Raw genomic sequence first — 19390 nt, 5'->3', positions numbered from 1 at the left:
TGCCTTTTCCTGCCTCCCTCTTGAGCTGGGACCCCTCCCTCCTCTCATCTCCTGCCCTGGGGCTGGGACTCACACCATCAGCGCCCCGGGCTCCCTGGCCCTGGTGCTGGGGCTGAACTGCGCCCCCGGCTCCCCTGGGCCTCCAGCTCACACGACATACACGGCATCTACCTCTATATATGGACATCTATCTAGAGCACATATGGATATAGGCACGGGTATACGTTCTGCTGGTTCTCTAGAGAGCCCTAATACAGACACAGATTCAAATCCCAACAGAGGCCATGCAGGTGACACAAACGTGGGGAACAGGCAGGGGTAAGAAATCAGCAGCTCCTGTCCAAGGATAAACAACAAACACACTTGGCCTCGCCACTGGAGGACGGCAGAGGCTGCGGGGCTGCGGTGACTTGGGTGAAACGAGCCCAGGCCCAAGGGGCCTCTGGCGAATTGCTGCCACGGTGGTGGCGAGCGCGTGGCGTCACCTAATCTCTTGACTTCTTTAAGTAACCCAAAATCTGGATTTTTTAAGTGAAATTTCACAGTTTCTAAAAATCGGTGACGATGTCAAAAAATTTTTACAGGGGGCTTCCCTGGTGGTGCAGTGGTTGACAGTCTGCCTGCTGATGCAGGGGACACGGGTTCGTGCCCCGGTCTGGGAGGATCCCAAGTGCCGCGGAGCGGCTGGGCCCATGAGCCATGGCCGCTGAGCTTGCGCGTCCGGAGCCTGTGCTCCGCAACGGGAGGGGCCACAGCAGTGAGAGGCCTGTGTACCGCAAAAAAAAAAAAAAAAAAATTTTTTTACAGAGGGCAGGCCAAATGGAACGCAACTGCAGGTCAAGTCCAGCGCCAGCCCCCAGGGTAGGAGCCCCCTCTGGAAAGCCCAGGGCGAGAGCGCTGAGCCCTCCTGCACCAGCCTGCGCTGGCCGGCAGGGAAAGCCTCTGTTTCCGGGGGGGGGGGGTCCAGGTTCCCAGGGAGCAGAGGGGGCCCCGGGAGGGGCCCAGAGACTTTCACAAGCCCCAGTGTCGAAGGCAGCCGAGCTCACGCCCATCGGGGCCAACTGTTTTCTACCTTCATCGTTTTGATGAAAACGTTTCTGAGTGGACTACACATCTCTCCTTTCTTAAAGAAGGCTGGCAGAAGCTTGCTGCTGGTGGGAAGGAGCCAAGACCTAAGTTAATGGTTTTAGTGCTTTTCTAAGTGTGGGAAGAGGTGAGAATCCAGGCTCATAAACGACTTCTCCAGAAAATGCCTGCCTCTCTGAGGGCCTGTTCTGCCCGTTTTCCCAGAGCACAGAGAGCCTCACCCTCATCTTCGCCCCGAACTTTCCGGGTGCGCTGAAAGTCAGTGGCTGCCTTGGGTGGTGACTCAATCCCTGCAGAGCCGCGTGGCGAGCGACAATCTTAACTCGGCACCTCCGTAGCCACCGAGGCTGCGGTCACTGCCCTGACTCCCCACAGGCCCGGGGGTGGCTCCACTCTGGGTGTCGGCTGTCCCTTCCCCCTGCTGGCAGCTGAGGCAACTGCTCACTGGTGGCCTCAGCAGGGCGCCTAGGGAGGGTCTGGAGCCCTCACACGTGGCCGGAAGCCTCCGGAGACCCTGCCCTGAGGCTGGCCGAGCCCTGGCTGTCCTGAATAAGCGACGGTGCTGGATGGGAAGGGATGACGGGAGGGCCTGGTCTTCAAACTGGACAGATCCTCTCTGCGTCTCCCTAGGAACAGGGAGTGTTCACGCAGATACACGCGGCAGGGTGCCGTCCGTGGACACTTGTTGGCGGCGATACGACCAATTGGACCCCGTGCTCGCCGTATGGAAGAGAAGCCCTCCCAGGATGGCTTTAGCACGTGAGGACCAAGGAGAAGGGGAGGCCATCGGGCCTGGTACAGCAGCTCCCCGCACTGCCAGCAGCCCAGGCGCCTCTGCCTTTCCATGTGCCTCCAGGTGCCACGGTGAGCCTCATGGTCACTTCACAGCAGGGCTGCTGTGCTCCCAGCCATCACACCTGAGGTTCTGGCAGGAAGAAGCGGCAAAGGCACAGAGCGATGCAGCCGCACTTGTCCGTTTTTATTACAGCTTTCCCTGAAGACCCACCCAGCAGACTTCCACGTCATCTCATGGGCTGGAACCAGGCCCATGGTCACTCCTAATTACAAGGAAGTCTGGAAAATCAGCTACTTTTTACGTGCACATTGCTGCCCAGACAACAATGGGGTTTTGTTAGCTCAGGCAAAGGTGGAATGGCCCGTGGGGAGGACTCGGCCCCCCGGCTAGATGTGGGGGGAGGGTGTCAAGTTTTCCGTGGCTCCTTGGAGACCGGCCCCCAATCTCTTTCTTAATTTGAGCCTGTCGTGGGAACCAAGGAGAATAAGGACATGCTCTAAGCTGGCCTCTCTGTGCGGCGAGGTCGCGGGTCTCGGGCGTGGACCGCGGGCCCGGGTGAGGCCTGGTCCCCTGGCGGCCCCACGCCAGTCGGTCGGTCGGGGGAAGGCGGGGGGATGGGCGAGAGCCTGGCCAAAGGAGCACCTGCCCCTTGGCGGGAGGAGGGACAGCAGGCGGCTCCAAGGACTGGTCAGTGCCCCGCTTGGCCGATTTTCACGGCACCAGGCCTGAGCACCCAGCCCTGGAGAAGACCCCCACTGCCTTCCCGGTCCCCAGGGAGCCGCGTGGTGACAGCAAAGGTCCCCGCCCCTCTGGCCTCGGCTGTAAACTGGGGACGCAGTGACACCCCCTCCGGGTGGTGAGACCCAAGAGGGCATGAGCACAGCTCCTGACCCAGGAGAGCACGGGGAGTCGCAGAGGGAGCCAGGTGGCCGCGAGGTGAGGGCAGGGCCGAGGCGGGGAGGGGACCCCAGGGCTCTAGGTCCCGCTCACAGCCGCAGGGCCCGCTGGAGCACACGCTCATCCGCCACCTCATGGGGCAGCGTCACCACCAAGCCCCTGTCCTCCTGCATCGTGCGGCAGATGATCTCGTAGGCCTTCGGGTTCCCGGACCAGCAGCGGCGGGCCACCTGCCGGCGGGGCGGGGAGAGGGCGTGCAGCGTCGGTGCCATGTCGGCAGCACGGCGGCGGCGGGTCAGTGGGTTCCCACCAGGCATTCCCAGCTCACACCTCCTCCTCTCTTGGCCAGAAAACTGATCCACCCGCCTGTGACGACGCGACACGGGCCATCCTTCTGCCCGGACTCCTCCCCACCCCCCGGCCAGGCCCCTGGCGTCGTCCTCAGAGCGCAGGGGCCTCGGCTCGGCCTTCAGACCTCTCTCCCGCTGGGCTCCTTCCCTCCACCTGGCCCAGCGTCCTCAGGGCCCCCTGGACGGAGGTCTCTGCGCACCCTCCGCCTCTTGCTGCCTTCCTGCCACTCCCCACTGCCCCCAGCCATTCCCTCACTGCCTTCAGGATGAGGACCAGCCCCCTCTGCTGCGGCTCCACCCCTCCACTCTCCTGGGCCACCCAAGTCTAACCCTAGCATAGGGCCCCCAAGCCCCTCCCCATTCCACTGACATCTGCAAATGCCCCCCATCACCCCCTGACCTCTCATTTGTGCTGCTTCCCCCTTCAGGCCCCGTGGCCATAGAGAGGGATAGAGCCCCGCACCACACGCGCACGCGCAAGCAGGCACGCGAGCGACACCACCCGGGCCCCCTGCGGACACAGGCTGGGCTGGAAAGAGCCCGTCTGAAGAGGAGGGAAACCCTGGCGGTGGCTGGAGGGGAGACACAGGAGCAGCGGGGGCTCCGGACTTTTTTCTGGGAGGAGGGCAGGGCCACTGACGGGGAGGGGGCCAGGTGGTCACTCACTCCGTTGGAGACGTCCCAGCTGAGCATCATCTTGGCCTTCTGCTCAGCCTCCTGGGTCCCGTCCAGCACAAGGCCAAATCCCCCGTTGATCACCTCACCCCTGCAAGAGGCAAAAGGTTCCCAGGTCACGCTGGGTCCGACCCTGCGAGGGGCAGGCCTGCTTCGGAAGCGCCGTCTGGGGAAACAGGCCTGCAGCCCGGAGCCTGCCGGAGCCTAAAGGCCCGAGGGACGCGGGCTGCCTGCTCGTGCCTCCGCGCTCCACCCACAGACCCCAGGCCTCCCTTCAGGGCCCCCAGTGTCGCCTCCGTGGGGGGCGGGACCACCGCTTCCATGCTTCCACGGGGCTCTCTCTTCCCGCCGTCCTTTGCACTCTGCCTTCCCGTACTCGCATTTGGGGTCCTGATTACTTGATTTGAGGGCCGAGTTCCTTGAGGTCCAGCATTTCCTGGACCACCTCCGCTCCCGGGTTTGATGTGTTCTGGGGTCACTCGTGCCTTGAGAGCCGTCATTCCAATCTCGTCATCCACGTGTGCCCGTGCCCGTGCTCTCCCGCAGTTTTTCCCCATCAGCCACGGAGACTGCGTCCTTCCTGCAGCCCCTGGATCCATCCTCACCCTCCACGTCTTTCTCAAAGGCTCCTGCCCAGCTCACACCCCTGACCCTCCAGCCCCTTTCGGTGACACACACAGGAAACACCCTCAATCTCGTCAGCTCCTGCCAGGTTTTACTGCCAAGCTCAGGTCTCAGATCCTCTGGCCCCTCTGGCCACACCCCCTTCTCTGCCCAGCTGGACCCTCGTGACAACCCCAGCTGGTTCCCACCAAGAGGGTGAGGACCCTCCGCCCCATCCCACCCAGGGGGCGGACGCAGAACTCCTGCACCCAGGCCTGCATCCCTGCAGCCGGCAGCCCTGTGCCCGCGAGCGGGCTCCCAGCGTTTCCTATGGCCCCTGTGGTGGAGGAGGCTCTGCACGGATTCAAGGTCATCACCACTCGCTTGTCAGAGGCTGGTGCCGGGGATCAGAGGACAAACCAGGCGGCAGCCACAGTCCTTTGACCAGAGAGGACTTTTGGAGATTAGAACGACATCTTTCGTTTCGGTAGCCCAAAGCCCAGATGGTCAGAGGGCAAACGTGCTCAGCTCCAGGTGACCCTGCAAACCCTGCCTGGAGCAGTCCTGGGCCCAGGAAGACAGCAAGAAAGGAGGCCCTGTATCTCGGAGCAGTTGCTGGACAGAGAACGGTCCCATTGAGAAGGACATGAAAGCAGAACCCTATGTCACATGTAACAAGAGTGAGTGCCAGATGTACTAAGGAAGGAAGTACTCAGCATTATAAGATGAACAAGAGCACAGAACTCAGGAACAAGAGCACACAACTCAGGAACAAGAGCACACAACTCAGGAACAAGACCCTGGGAGAGAGCGACTCGAAGCAAACAGCAGAGTCTGAAATTCTTGCCCACCAGCCCGGCAGCCCTGGGTTCCAGGCAGTGGTGCCGGCCAGGGCTGAAGAGGTTATGCAAACAGGAATCTTCAGGCCGGGAACTGTGGCGCCCACAGCGCACACACAGTGACGGTTCATGTTCACAGGAGGGGGGCCTCGGCCGGGCGGGGCCTGTCCTGGCTCCTTCACAGGTGACTGCGGGCGGGTGCGCTGGGAACCCCAGGCAGAGCCACACTCTGGGCGCAGCCGCCTCATAGGTGGGACCGTCGAGGTGATTCGACGCGCGTCTTTGGAGACCCCCGTGCACAGCTCGCGCACCACAGGAGGCTTAGCTGCCGTGACTAACCTCCACCGCTAGCCCGCAAAGCATGCTGCTCTCATGACCGTCTGTCCAGGAGAAACAAGCTCCTCGGGGACCCCATGCACAGCCGGGTTCGAGACCTGCTCTAGTGAGGAAACAGCATCAGTATCCAGATAAAGACGGTGCATTTACTCCTCAAAGATGTGAGGCCCCAGGGCTGGACCGGGTGTGAGGACAGAAGGCGGGGACACATGGACTGAGCGGAAGGCTCAGCACCAACGGTGAGGCCCGGACCCGCCCTGGAGGGATGGAACCACACAGTCTCTACGCAGCCGTCCAACCCGCCGAGACCAGGGACCGACTGCCGACTCTCCCGCTCTGCGCCCCGTCTAAAAGGAGCAGCCGGCAGGGACCACGGACAGGCAGCACAGGACAGACCCCAGCACACAGTCAGAGCAGACTGAGCAGAGCAGGGGTCGCAGAGTGACCCAGTGCCGACACTGACCAGCCCAGAAACGCGGAGCCACCAGATAGTGGGAAAACTGAAAGCAAACTGAGAGGTATCAGGGAGGCTAATGACTTAGAAACTTGCTTTTCCAGACAAGAAAGCAAACACTACAGCTGGAGATGGAAGGAAGAACAGGTACAGATTCTTCCCGCTGATTTTCACAGCAAGGTTTGCAGCAGTATCTGGTCGATTAAATCATGCGCGTGTGTGCCTGATGGATTCCAGGTGAATCTGAGGCTCCTTTCCCTCAAGGGCAGCCACAACCAAGGGCCTTGGTGACAGCGCCTCGCCGGTTGCGCCCTGGCAGAGCCTAGGGGGCAGCCTGGCGGTGAGGGGGGACCCCGCTCTGGGAGCCCCGTGCAGGGTCAGCGGCGAGCAGTGTCCCGAGGCCTCGTGTCCTGCACACTTTCTCGGGGGTTCCGTCCTGCCTTCTGCGGTCCTGTCACCAATGCCGTGAATCCAGGGACAACAGATCTGGGTCCACCACCACCTCCGGCCCCTTCAGAGCTGCTCCTGCACCTGCAGCATGACTCAGCACATCCAGGGCCAAAACGCCAGGCGCTCTCTCCCGTCCTGGTTTTCTCCAGCCTGTGTCTCTACAAGGACACGCGATCCGATCACATTTTCCATTCATGAGAGCCACCTGACTGGGCTGCAGCTTGGAATTCCGGCCTCAAAGGGCCCAAGGCCAAGCCAGCCCCCAGGGACGCTCTGGAAGCTGCAGCGTGAAGGACTTGGCTCTGGAGGGCAAGTCCAGGCTTGATCCGGCCAAAACGGGCTCAGAGGTCAGCTCAGAGGTGGCTGGGCCTGGACAGCTGTCTTCCTCTGCGGGGCCACGGCGCCCCCTGCTGCTCTGAGGAGCCAGGAATCCCGCGCGACCAGAGCTCCCCAGGGGACCCCCCGCCCAGAGGCCACGCGCACGGGTGTGGCCCCAGCTGCCTGTTGCCTCAGTGTCCGCATCTGTAGATGCGTTTCTTTTCCAAGAGGAAGTGAGAGAGGGGATTCAAACGCTTGCCACGCGGTCCACTTGCAATAAACGTTAGTTATTCACCACTCTTAGCAGCAAACGTGACTTCATGGTTTATAACAAGAAAGACGTATTTGGTCTTTGTCCACTGTCCTGGCACAGAGCTCCTAAAACCCTTGGAATTAATTTCCTCTGCTGAGAGGGATGAAGGTGTCTTTCCTTATGTTGATGACGTGACTCTGGGAAACCACCCAAGGATGGGGCTGGATGCCCGTGGAGCCACCGTGGGATCAGAGGCCTGGAACGTGGGTCCCAGCCCCTGACCTTCCGGGAGGGGAGGGGGGCGGGAGGTGGAATCCGTCACCAGTGGCCGCGATGCAGTCAATCACACCCATGTAAGGAACCCTCCATAGAAACCCCGAAGGAGCGCGTTCAGACGGCGTCCAGGATGGGGAGGCGTGGAGGCTGGGGAGGGGGGCGGGAGGTGGAATCCGTCACCAGTGGCCGTGATGCAGTCAATCGCGCCCGTGTAAGGAACCCTCCATAGAAACCCTGAAGGAGCGCGTTCAAAGGGCGTCCAGGCTGGGGAGCCAGAACGCTTCCACATGCTGCCGTGCCCGGCCCCAGCCTCACAGGGTCCCTTTGGGTCCTCAACTCATGTATCTGCTCATCCGGCTACGGATTCACATCCTTTGATATCTTTTGTAATAAATCAGAAATCCAGTGAATAAATGGGTTCCCTGCGTTCTGTGAGCTGCTCTAGCAAACCAGTGGAACCCGAGGAAGTGGCTGCAGGGACCTCTGATCTGCAGCCGGTGGGTCGGAAGCACGGGTAATACTGTGGACATGTGACTGGAGTCGGGGGGTGGGGTGGGGGACAGCCCTGTGGGACTGAGCTCTCAGCCGTGGGATCTGACGTTATCCCTGTGCTGACAGTGTTGGAACTGAGTGGAACTGCAGGACACGAAGCTGGTGTCAGAAAACCCCCTCAGGTTGGAACTGGGTGCAGCATTATAGGGACGTCCCCACGAGGGAACTGCATCTGTCGCCCACAAGGGAGCCTCCCAGAAGCCCTAGCTCCCTCACGGCGTGGGCTGGAAACAGGCCTGGCTGGGCAGAGAGGGGCCAGGACCCAGGGAGCCCAGAATCCAGGTCCCCGCCTCCCAGCCCAGCCCCTGGCAGAGTATAAGGACGGGGCCAGGAGAGAGCTGAGAATTCCCTGGAAAACATCTGTGAAAGCAGCATGAAAACGACAGGAAGGGATGATTTACGGCGCCCACAGCAGGCCTTGGTGTCCCGTGCAACGGGTGAGACCCCAAAGGTGGGGTCTTGGGCAAGGCCCCCCATTTCCAGCTCACACGAGGAGCCCTCGGTAGCGGGAGCTCCAGGAAGCAGGTCCAGGACCCTGGAGGAGACCCCCGAGCCTTGCACAGGAGCCCCAGCTGCACCACCGGCCCTCAGAAACCTCCTTACCAGCCGACACCCCCGCCGTTGTGCAGGGCAACCCAGGTGGCTCCCCGGAAGGCATCTCCCACGAAGTTCTGCACGGCCATGTCTGTGGAAACAGAGCCCCCGTCAGCCCCCGAGCAAGGCAGCCAGGCCGGGCCAGGGTCTGAGGGACGGATGGGAACAAGGCAGGGCAACTGCAGGAACAGCAGAAATTTGTATTTTCAGAGCCAAGCAAAGCAGGACAATGAACAAGTGCCCGACGAGCACTGTCGCCCCCTGCTGTCTTCTCTCTGGCACCAAGTGCCAGGTACAGCGCCCAGAAGCATGAAGGACAAAGGATGTGGTGGCAGCTTTAGCTCAGGTGAGAAAGAGCGTCAGTCGCACCCTTAGAGCAAACACACTAAAGTTTGGGGGGCAAGCTGCAAATTACCAACTGTCCTTGGCCCATCAGAGGCCTGGGGTCCCAGGGTGGCCAACTAACCAGAACTCTGTGGGGAGGCAGGCACTTGCACAGAAGATGGAACCCGTGCCTCACTTGTGTCTAAGGACTCGCTGAATGACAAGCCTGAGCGTGCCTGAGACGGAGGCCCCTGGGGACACGGACAGGAGGGGTCGGCACCTCCTGGGGGCTCTTCCTCCAAACCCCAACTTGTGCCCACAGAGAAGAGGAGGGGGTCCTGGGAATGCTTTCCTCCTAGTGCAGGGCTATGAGATGCAAGAAAAGCAGCTCTAGGACCCGGAAAAGGCCAGGGAGCAGATTCTCCCCTGCAGCCTCCTGAGACGTCACAGCCCTGCCTGCACCTCGACTTAAGCCCTGAGAAACTGACTTCAGACTTCAAACCCTCAGAACTGTGAGGGAACACATCTGTGCTGTTTCCAGCCTCTAAGTCTGTGGTATGTTGTTACCATGGCCAAAGGGTACGAATGTAAACCACATTGACATCAGAGGACTTCAGAGCCAGCGGTACTATCAGGGATGAAGAGGGACATCACACGATGAGAAAGAGGTCAACTCTCCAAGAAGAGACAATAAACCTAAACAAGGGCACACCGAACAACACAACTCTAAAACACACACGGCAAAGTAGACGAGAACTGAAAAGGGAACAGGCGAATCCACAAACACAGTCGGGAACTTCATCACCCCTCTGTCAGTAATTTATGAAACAAGTCAGCAGAAAGTCAGTAAGGATCTAGACAACAGGAACAGCATCACCAACTGACTTGACCTAATTGACATTTAAAGAACAAGTCCCCAAGTGACCACAGAATACACCTTCTTCCCAAGTGCACCGAGATGGACCACGTTCGGGATCACAGTACAACCCTTAACAAATTTAAAAGAACAGAATGAATACAGAGTAAGCTCTCAGACTATACTGGAATGAAATCAAAAGTCAGTAACAGAAAGGTATCAGAAAAATCTCCCCAAACTTGAAAATTTAAAAAGATACTTCTCAACGACTCATGGGTCCAAGAGAATGTCTCAAAGGAAATTTAAAATATTTTGAACTGAATGATAATAAAAATATATTATGTAAAAACGTGTAGGATGCAGCTAAAGCACTGTTTAGAGGGAAATTCATAGCATTAAAATACTTTTATTAGAAAAGAAAAAAGGTTTAAAATCAGTAACCTCAGCTTCCACCTCATAAAACCAGAGAAAGAAGATCAAATTAAACCCAAATAGGAAGAAGATCATACTAAAGATTAGAGGAGAAATCAATGAATTTGGATGCAGAAAAGCAATTTAAAAATCATTTAAACTAAAAGCTTCTTGAGAATATCAATAAAAATGATAAACTTCTAGCCAGACTGATAAAGGAAAAAGAAAGAAGACACAGGGACTTCCCTTGCGGTCCAGTGGTTGGGGCTCCATGCATCCACTGCAGGAGGCATGGGTTCAATCCCTGGTCAGGGAGCTAAGATCCCTCAAGCCCCACAGCAACCAAAGAAAAAAAAGAAAGAAAGAAAGAAGCCACAAATGACCAACATCAGGAATGACAGAGTGGACCCCACAGACATTAAAAATGGAGGAATATGACTCTAAACTCATAAATTCCATATCTTAGACGAAATGGACCAATCCCTTAAAACATAGTGATGTGGATGGTGTTCCTGACTGTCCACCTCCTTCCCTTGGGATCCTGTCCATAATGGGAGGAGCTGCAGGTGCTGGGAACCAGAAAGCCCCCGAGGACCGGAACGCAGAAGCTCTGTGGTGACAGTAACAATCACGGTGGCTGCAGCAGCAGCAGTCCCTCCCTGAACGCGGGCCACAGGAGGTGAGCACCTTCTGAAGATCACCAGCAAGGGTCGGGGCCAAGTGCACCCAGGTCCTGGGCATCCACCTAGCTGGTCCACCTGGCACCCGCCCTGGTTTACAACTGAGCCCGCATCCCAGGACCCCTCCATCCTGGGCTGGTCACCCCGTGCCATGCCTCTCAGATGCCAGCACCTTTTTTGCAACACCACAACCGACTGAACGAATCACTTGATTGTTAAATAAAATCCAACAGAGAAAAAGTTTAAGTTTGTTGTGTTCCTCACCTGCACAGAAGGCAGAGCCATCGCAAATGTTGGAGGTCTCCCTAAACGGGCTGTCTGTGCCGCTTACATCATGGTGGTCTCGGCTCAGGACCACTGGTGCCTGCAGTGTGGGAGGACACAAGAGGTCAGCTACCAGTGTCCACTGCCCAGCACAGGGCAGAGATCAAGGGACAGGGCACACCCGACGCCCTTCGGATTCCCCTGAAAAGCAGACCTCTGGCGGGAGGAAGCACAGGGTTTCTGTTGCCCCCATGGCTGCTCAGAGACCCACTTTCCAGCCGCCCGGAGCCCCGTGTGCTCTCCAGGCGCTGGTTCCGAGTCTCCTCAACCCCACCCACACTGTCATCACACCCACTTTACAGAGAGGAAAACTGAGGCCTAGAGAGGACAGGACACCTCCCCGATGTCACAGGGCTGTAAGGGACAGCCTGGTGTTTCGACGGCACTAGAGGTCTCGGGGTTTCACGGGTTCAGTGTCCGAGGAGCTGCCCTGCCCTTGAACAGGCCAAGTATGCTCCCCGTCTTCACCTCTGCCCTGAACCACCTGTGCAGTATTCCGGCACCTTCTGGATACTCGGGCCTCTGCTCTGCGTCTGCAAGGCAGAAGGCCACCCTGACCTGTTGCCCCGCATGTCACCTCACTCACTTTATTCACATAGCTCGGCACCACTGAGATCCCCTGAATCGATACCTTTGCCTGCATGTCCAAGTGTCCCTCCACCAGCACCAGGCAGGACCCTGTCTACCTTGTCCTCTGCACAGCAGTGTTGCCGCAAGGCTGGCACCAGGAGGCGCTTAGGAAGGAGTGGGGGGGAAGGAGAGACAGGGGGAGGGGGGAGGGGAGGGAGGAAGGGAAGGGGGAGGAAGGGGGAGGGAAGGGGAGGACGGAAGGAAGGGGGAGGGAAGGGGGAAGGGGAGGGGGAGGGAAGGGGGAGGGAAAGGGGGAGGGAAGGGGAGGGAAGGGGGAGGGAAGGGGGAACGGGAAGGGGGAGGGAAGGGGAGGGAGGGAGGGAAGGGGAGGGGGAGGGAAGGGGGAGGGAAAGAGGGAGGGGGAGGGGGAGGGAGGGGAGGGAAAGAGGGAGGAGGAGGGAAGGAGGGAAGGAGGGAGGGAAGAGGGAAGGAGGGCGGGAAGGGAGGACTAAGGCGCTGTCCCTGCCCTGCCAGCACTGCAGCACCATAGCAGGAAGTGCACATGCACCGAGCGAGGTGGGCAGGGCTGACCAGGAGGGAAATGGGGAAAAGCAGGGAAGGTTGTCACGGTTTGAAAGGGACAATTAACAAAGCCACATGAAACACTCGTGGGAAAGCCACGTTTTGAGGTTACGGGAGCCTCTTTTCTGATAAGAGGTTCAGAGGGGGCCCCTGACTGCCCAAAGTCACACAGCAGGGACCGGGTCGTCACAGCCTGGGTTTGAGGATGGGCCTCCTCCCGCCCGGGCCTGGGCTGGCCTGGTGGGGAGGTGGGGGAGCCCCGCCCAAGCACAGGACAGCCCACCTTGATCTTCCCACGGGCGATGGCTTGGTTGAAGGCCACGGCGATGGCCACACGGCCTTTCTGGTCCGAGTACAGGATCCTGGCCTGGGAGCCCACCACCTGCAGAGAGAAGGGTGAGAGCTGACTGATGTGGGGGAGGCTCGGGGGACACGTCCACCAGCAGTCAGACGGCCGCCTCCAGGGAGGCGAGTGATAGCTCTAGAGTCCAGCACGCACGTCCTGCCCCGCGTGTCCACGTGCAGTCCGGGCCCCCAGATGTCCCTCCTGGCCCATCCCCGCAGGGTTAACCCCCAGGGGCCTCCGGGACCCTGACTCGCCTGTCTCCGGGGATGTCACCTCTTGTGGGCGTCACCCCGCTCGACCCTTCCAACCAGAGTAACCCCAGCACCCCAAAAGGCGGTTTTGATGTGTCTGCCTTGCTCCAGCTTGGCACCCAGAATCTCCTTAGTGAGTCTGTGAGGAAGACGCTACTGTGCTCATCACAGGCCCCGTTTCACAGGTGAGGAAACAGGCTGGGGAGGCTGAGCCCCTGCGCACCGCCACCAGGAGGCAGCCCCTCTGGAGCCGGGGGGCGGTCACTGCGGGAAACAAAGGCTCCCGAAAATGCACCACTGTTCACGTTAGCGTTGTTACTGCTATAGCACAGCAGTCGCTGTTAGCACACTGGCTCTCAGCCGGGAGACATCTGGGGACGACTGTGGACATTTTGGGTGCTGCTGGCATGGGTAGGGACGCTGCTGGACTATGGTCCCCGTGACCAAGAATATCCAGCCCCCAGGCACTCGAAGAGGTATGAGCGCCCACGTTCATAGCAGCATCATTCACAGTAGCCAAGAGGGCAAAGCAACCCAGTGTCCACGGCCGGTGATGGATAGACAAGGTGTGGTCCATACACACAGGGAATGTGATTCAGCTTAAAAAGGAAGGAAATCCTGACATGTGACAACAGGGATGAACCTCGAGGACGTGTGCTCACTGAAATAAGCCAGACGCAAAAGGACAGGGGAGGGGAGAGGGAGTTAGTGTCTGACGGGGACAGAGTTTCAGCTGGGGAAGCTGAGAAAGTTCTGGAGATGACGGTGGTGATGGTTGTTCAACAGTGTGTATGTGCTTAATGCCACTGAGTTGTACCTTAAAAATGGTTCAAATGGTAAATTTTATGTTATGTGTATTTACCACAATCAAAAATTCATCTGGCCCCAAATGTCAGCAGTGCTGAGACTGAGAAACCCTGGACCCTCCAAAGGGGGTGCAGGTGTTTCCCTCAGCCGCCCAGGGATGGGGTGAAGCGTGGGTGGGGGGCGTCCACAGGAGGCCCGCGCATGCCAGCCTCTCGGTCAGCCAGTGGCTTCCCCGGCCTCCTGCTTTCCACCCAAAGGCCTTACTTTATTTGCGCCAGCTGCCTCAAACCCTTTAGGAAAAACTGTACCATAAACCAGCAGGGCAACCTTTCAGATTTCCTGGATCCAGAAACAGAAAATGCGAGGAACTGACACAGTATTGCCAGCTTTGTCAAGAGTGTACGTTAGAAGAAATAATTAAACTGTTAAAAGGACAACCTTCTGTGATCACCAGCTATCAGGAGACGAGGGACGGAGGGAGGGAGTGTGGGGGGAGGGATGGAGGGAGGGGGGAGCGCAAGCTGAAACAAGGGGGAAAGACATAATGTCCAAGTAACTTTAACTCAAACACAAAGAGAGGGTCCCGCTCGCAGGCTTGGGGCGGCGTCCAGCTGGCCGCCCACCCACCCTCAGCCCTGCATCCCTTCCGGCCCCTTCTCAGTGGTCGTGCCCCCCCTCTCTGGGCCTCCCTGGACGGGCCCCCATCTCCACCTCTTGCCCCACCCTCCCGGGCCCATGCCCTCAAGTCCAACAGCGACAGCCGTGGGCGTCTCAGGTTCCAGGTGGCTGGCATAAAGGCTTTTGTGGAGAAACGCATTTGTGACCACAGCCCAGAGGTAGCGGCAGCCTGGGAGGACAGGGCTGGACCAGGAAGCCCAGGAGACGGGGCTCAGAGCTCGGGGCAGGCCTGGCTGAAGCCCAGGCCAAGGACCCACTGGTCCAGACGTGGTGGCTGCATCCGGCCATCAGGGTCTGTGGCCAAAGGCCTGTGACCCACACGCCCATTTCTCACTTTGCCCTGGTGCATCCGGTTGGCTGTCTCCTCAGGCCTGTGCACTGCCTGACCCCTCTGCTTCCCCCACTGTCACTCCCCCCACCCAGCCCCCAACCCCACTGAGACCTGAGTCCAGAAGTCAGCTCGTCAGAGACACCCTTCTGACGGGGCCGGGTAGACCAGTCCCCACCTCGAGTCATCCGACTGGTGGTCACTCTCACAGTCACAGAAACGCCCGTCCCCCCAGCCCTGGCACCGCAGAGCGTCAGAGGGCCTGCTCCAAGCCCCACGCCACAGCCAGGGGGCACGCGCCGCCTCCAGCATCCCCACCGTGCAGATGGTACGGGAGGCTGAGAGAGGCCAAGCCACTCACCCCAGGCCACACAGCGGGGGAGCCGGGAGACCTGGCTCCAGGGCCCAGCAGGGGAGTGAGGGGAGCCTGCCCCGGAGCCCAGGCCCCCTTCTGGAAGGTCCTGGGCTTCTCTGTCCAGCGGCCCCTGGGTGAGGTGGCCAGTGGGGACATCACCGAATTGGCCCAGGTGGCAAGCAGCACCTCACCCCGGGCACAGTCCAGCTGTCCACCCTGCCCCCGCCAGGCTGAGCCCTCACCAGCCGGTGCTGGGAGGCCTCCCGGATCCAGCGGATGTTGTCCATGTACTGCTGCTCCACAGCTGGATTCACTGCAGGGAGAGGGGAAAGGGTGTCACAGGCACGGGGAGCCCCTGCCCCACGGTGGGGGGCGGCACAGACCCTCCCTCGCGAAGGCTGCAGGGCAGAGGCACCTGTCTGTGTCCACAGACGGAGCCACAGATGGCCTGGAGGAGCTGTGACACGGAGACGCAGAGGGGCCTGGACACGAGGGGACGGTGCAGATGGACACAGGGGCAGCTACAGGAAGCCAGAGCACCATCAACGGGGCCAGGCAGGGGACCGTGTGTCCAGGCTGCCCAGCACCACCAGGCAGGTGTCTATCAGAGCCTCTGGGGGTCACCCGTCCGCCAGCATCTCCGACCAACAGCCTCACCTCCACCAGCAATGGCCTCCTCCAGCACTGACGTGGCCAGCTGATCCGTGACCACCAGGTCCTGTGGGTCCCCGGATGTGCACACCCAGCGGAAAGGCCCAAATCCCTGGGAGAATATGTCCCTGCAAGGGCAAAAGGCTCGTCACCTGGAGGCTTCCCAGGCTGGCTGCACCCCCTGGCTGGGGTCACCATGGTCCATGGTCGGCGAGGCCGCAGGGGCTCCAGAACTGAGGAGGTGAGGGCCGTGCGCCAGGCGGTGGTTCGTGGGGGCCTGTGTAGTGAGTGGGGCGTCGGTGTCCACAATTGCTGCCGGAAGCCCCTGAGCCACGAACTGGACGGTGACTTCCCCCACCCCACTCTGTCCCCTCGGTGTCCTCTCCCCCAGCTCCCGGTACCCCTCTCAGAGATGTACCACCTCTGGCTGCAGGAGCAGGGAGCTGGGACACAGACAAGCAGAAATTCCTTAAATTGCTGTTGGAGACAACCTGGAAACCAGGCAACTGAAACTAAATATTGGGACACACAGTAAACTTAAAGCCAAATCTGCTTTAAGTAGGCTGACCTTCCAAGGGGACTCCAGGCAGAGGAATGCAGGGGCCTCCCTGGGCTCACGCGCCCACCCAGCCCCTGCGGGGCTCCCTTTCCACTGCCCCCTGGGGACACCCCAGTGGCCCTGGCCCAACTCTGGCCCCTCCCCTCCCACAATGAACCTCAGAAGGACGCGGGCCTCTCTCGCCCCCCGGGGGTCCCTTCCGGCGCAGATCTGGGGCTGCTCCCCACCCCACCCGACCCCAGCGGCTCAGGCCCGAACTCCACCCTGTCCTCTCCCTCCGGCCGCTCCCTGGTCCCAGCTTGTTCCGGCCCACGTGGCCAGGAAAGCACACGGGTTGCAGGAATCAGGCCCTCAGCCGCCCACTCGGGGCTCGGGCGTGACCGATCCTGTTCTCTCCCTTAGGCCCTGCACAGGGTCTCTCATTTCCAGCTCCTTTCCCCCTGCATTTTGGGGTGGAAAGCCCGTGAGCCGGTGCCGTGACCACTTGGGGCCGAATGTAGGCCTTAGCACGTGGCCCGAGCAGTGGGGAGAGGAGGAGATCTTCAGACCTGCATGTCTAGGACAGACGCTGGAAGGGGCCACCACTCACCCCATAATGTGCTGGACGTACGAGGGGTAGCGGAACTCCGTCCTGTTGGCGCCCGTCTTCCCCACGTCAGCCCCTGTGCGCAGAGACCCAGCATCACCTGGAGGAACCGAGGCCCAGCGAGACCAAGGCCCTGGCAGGGCCAGCTTCCAGAAGGGACACGTGGAGCCAATCCGCCGGCCACACTGCCCCGCCCGCGAGGCCTGCAGAGAGGGGACCCCCCTCCTTTCTCTCTCACCTGCTCTCTGGGCCTCCAGGAGGAAGGCGTTGCCATAGTCCCAAAAGAAGAAGTTCTCCTGGGCCAGCCTGTTGATGGCCGAGACGTGCCTCCTCAGGCTGCGAGAGGTGTGGCCAGTGGTCAGCTCAGCGCTGCCCGCCAGGGCTGTAACCGCAGCCGAACCCCACGAGCCCCACCTCCCTGCTGAGTCTTCCCCCAGCTGACCCCACTCCTCCTGGCTCCACCCCAGCTGATCCCACCCCTCCTGGCTCCACCTCCTGCTGACCCCACCCTGACTGGCTCCACCCCTCCTGGTTCCACCCCACCTGATCCCACCCCTCCTGGCTCCACCTCTCCTGGCTCCACCCCCTGCTGACCCCACCCCTCCTGGCTCCACCCCCTGCTGACACCACCCCTGACTGGCTCCACCCCTCCTGGTTCCACCCTCCTGGCTCCACCCCTGCTGACCCCACCCCTCCTGGCTCCACCCACCTGACCCCACCCCTGCTGGCTCCACCCCCTGCTGGCTCCTTCCCCAGCACCTCCTTCCTGGAAGCCCCCGTCCCTGCTGGCTCCTCAGGTCCCCCCACCTTTCAGGACCCTGCAGGCAGCCCCTAAATTAGCGCCTACGGGTCGGGTCGTCAGCCAGCCAGCCCGGCGCCGGGGCCAGACTCAGTGCTGAATAAGCAACTGCCCCTTGCAGAAGCGCCTCAGGCTCCCCTCCACCAGCATCTGCTCAGCACTCACACGTGCTGGAAGCTGCCCCCAGTGTTTTGCAAATGTCACCCCAGTCTGTCCCCAACATACCCACAGGCCAGGGAGCCCATGACCCCGTGTGACAGAGGAAGAGACCGAGGCCCAGAGAGGTTAAGGGTCTTGCCCGAGGCCACACAGCTGCCCCAGGAGAATTGGGCAGAGGCCAGAGCCTCCCAGTCCAAAGTTCCTGCAGGCCATGTGTGCCCCCATCCCTCCCCCGAGCAGCCCTGGGACCTGCATCACCTTTCCTGGACCAGGGCTTTGAAGGCAGCAGGGTCGGAGGCCATGAGGCTCTGGGCCTCTGCGAAGCCCAGCTGCACGGGGTAGTAGCCACCGTTGAACGGGTTGTGGCAGGACGTCTGGTCTGACCCCAGGTCCACCAAAAGCTCCCCTGTCGTGTCCAGTTCACGGACCAGGCGCTCCCTGGGGAGACTCAGGTGGTCAGGGCAGGGCAGGCAGTGCCGGGGCCCGAGCTCAGGGTCCAGCCAGGGGGGCACGCAGCGTTTCCCAGCCCACATGCCCAGTAGTCATGCATGGAGGCTCATCCTGCTTTCCCTCTGGAAAGATCCCTGGCGGGAGGGCTGCCTGGCGGGGCAAAGGCTGCCGTGAGCTCGGCCAGGATCCGGGCCATGAAGGTTGAGAGCAAAGCCGCAAGCTGACACTGGAAGCCTTGTGTCCTGGGAGCAACTGGCCCGGGACCTTGGCTGGGGGGGCTCACCCGGTGTCCCCAAGGCTGCCAACTCCCCCCACTTACCAAAGATCCACCACATTGCCATGGTATCCAAGGCTGAGGGCCTCCTTCCTCTTCCTCGCTTCCCTGGAAGGGGCAAGGGCAGGGCAGCACAGACGGCCCCATCGCACCTGCCCACGGCTACCCACCCCAACACACAGGCCCCAAGCTGGTGGGGATGCAGAAGGCCCAGGAGACACCCAAAGCAGCATGTGTGAGCCTAGGCCTGAGATGCAGGGACCCATGAGGTGTGTCTTCTGAGGACCCAGGCCTGAGGGGAATAGCAGACTTGAATGCCCTTGGGAGGACTGGCTGGCAAAGGTGTCAATCCCTCCCCACCCCAAGGTGTAGACTTCGATTAGCAGAATTAGGGCTGTTGCTGCGAGGACTCTAACAGGGGTCTGTGTAGAGCTCACTCAAGGCGACCCTTAAGTTGCAGGTGTCCCTAAAGATGACTCTAAACATTATTTGCGGGGCTTCCCTGGTGGCGCAGTGGTTAAGAATCCGCCTGCCAATGCGGGTGACAGGGGTTCCATCCCTGGCCAGGAAGATCCCACATGCCGCAGAGCAGCTAAGCCCACGTACCACAACTACTGAGCCTGCGCTCTAGAGCCCGTGAGCCACAACTACTGAGCCTGCGAGCCACAATTACTGAAGCCCGCACACCTAGAGCTCGTGCTTGGCAACAGAGAGAAGCCACTGCAATGAGAAGCCTGCGTACTGCAATGAAGAGTAGCCCCCGTTCGCTGCAACTAGAGAAAGTCCGCACGCAGCAACAAAGGCCCGATGCAGCAAAAATAATAATAATAAATAAATAAACAAACATTACTTGGAAAAATAAAAGGACAAAAAATGAAAGCATATTTGGGGGAAACAGAAGATTTGAAAACACGAAAGCCC

At 60.1% G+C, this 19390-nt stretch overlaps 1 protein-coding gene across 1 annotated transcript in view; it reads right to left on the bottom strand.

Moving 5' to 3' along the window:
- Nucleotides 1-2868: 2868 nt before the first annotated feature.
- The window catches only part of UROC1 (urocanate hydratase 1), a 31179-nt gene continuing 14657 nt past the window's right edge, over nt 2869-19390 (bottom strand). Inside the window, exons 10-20 of the mRNA XM_060110409.1 lie at nt 18515-18577; nt 18004-18183; nt 17026-17123; nt 16791-16863; nt 15649-15770; nt 15234-15304; nt 12510-12608; nt 11015-11114; nt 8489-8570; nt 3796-3895; nt 2869-3009 (exon numbers count right to left, since the gene is read on the bottom strand). Coding sequence (XP_059966392.1) covers nt 2869-3009; nt 3796-3895; nt 8489-8570; nt 11015-11114; nt 12510-12608; nt 15234-15304; nt 15649-15770; nt 16791-16863; nt 17026-17123; nt 18004-18183; nt 18515-18577 — 1129 coding nt within the window. The remainder of the gene's footprint in view (nt 3010-3795; nt 3896-8488; nt 8571-11014; nt 11115-12509; nt 12609-15233; nt 15305-15648; nt 15771-16790; nt 16864-17025; nt 17124-18003; nt 18184-18514; nt 18578-19390) is intronic.

The sequence above is a fragment of the Mesoplodon densirostris genome, chromosome 10 (assembly GCF_025265405.1).
Source record: "Mesoplodon densirostris isolate mMesDen1 chromosome 10, mMesDen1 primary haplotype, whole genome shotgun sequence".
Taxonomy (NCBI): domain Eukaryota; kingdom Metazoa; phylum Chordata; class Mammalia; order Artiodactyla; family Ziphiidae; genus Mesoplodon; species Mesoplodon densirostris.
This window is presented reverse-complemented; position numbering and strand designations above follow the sequence as displayed.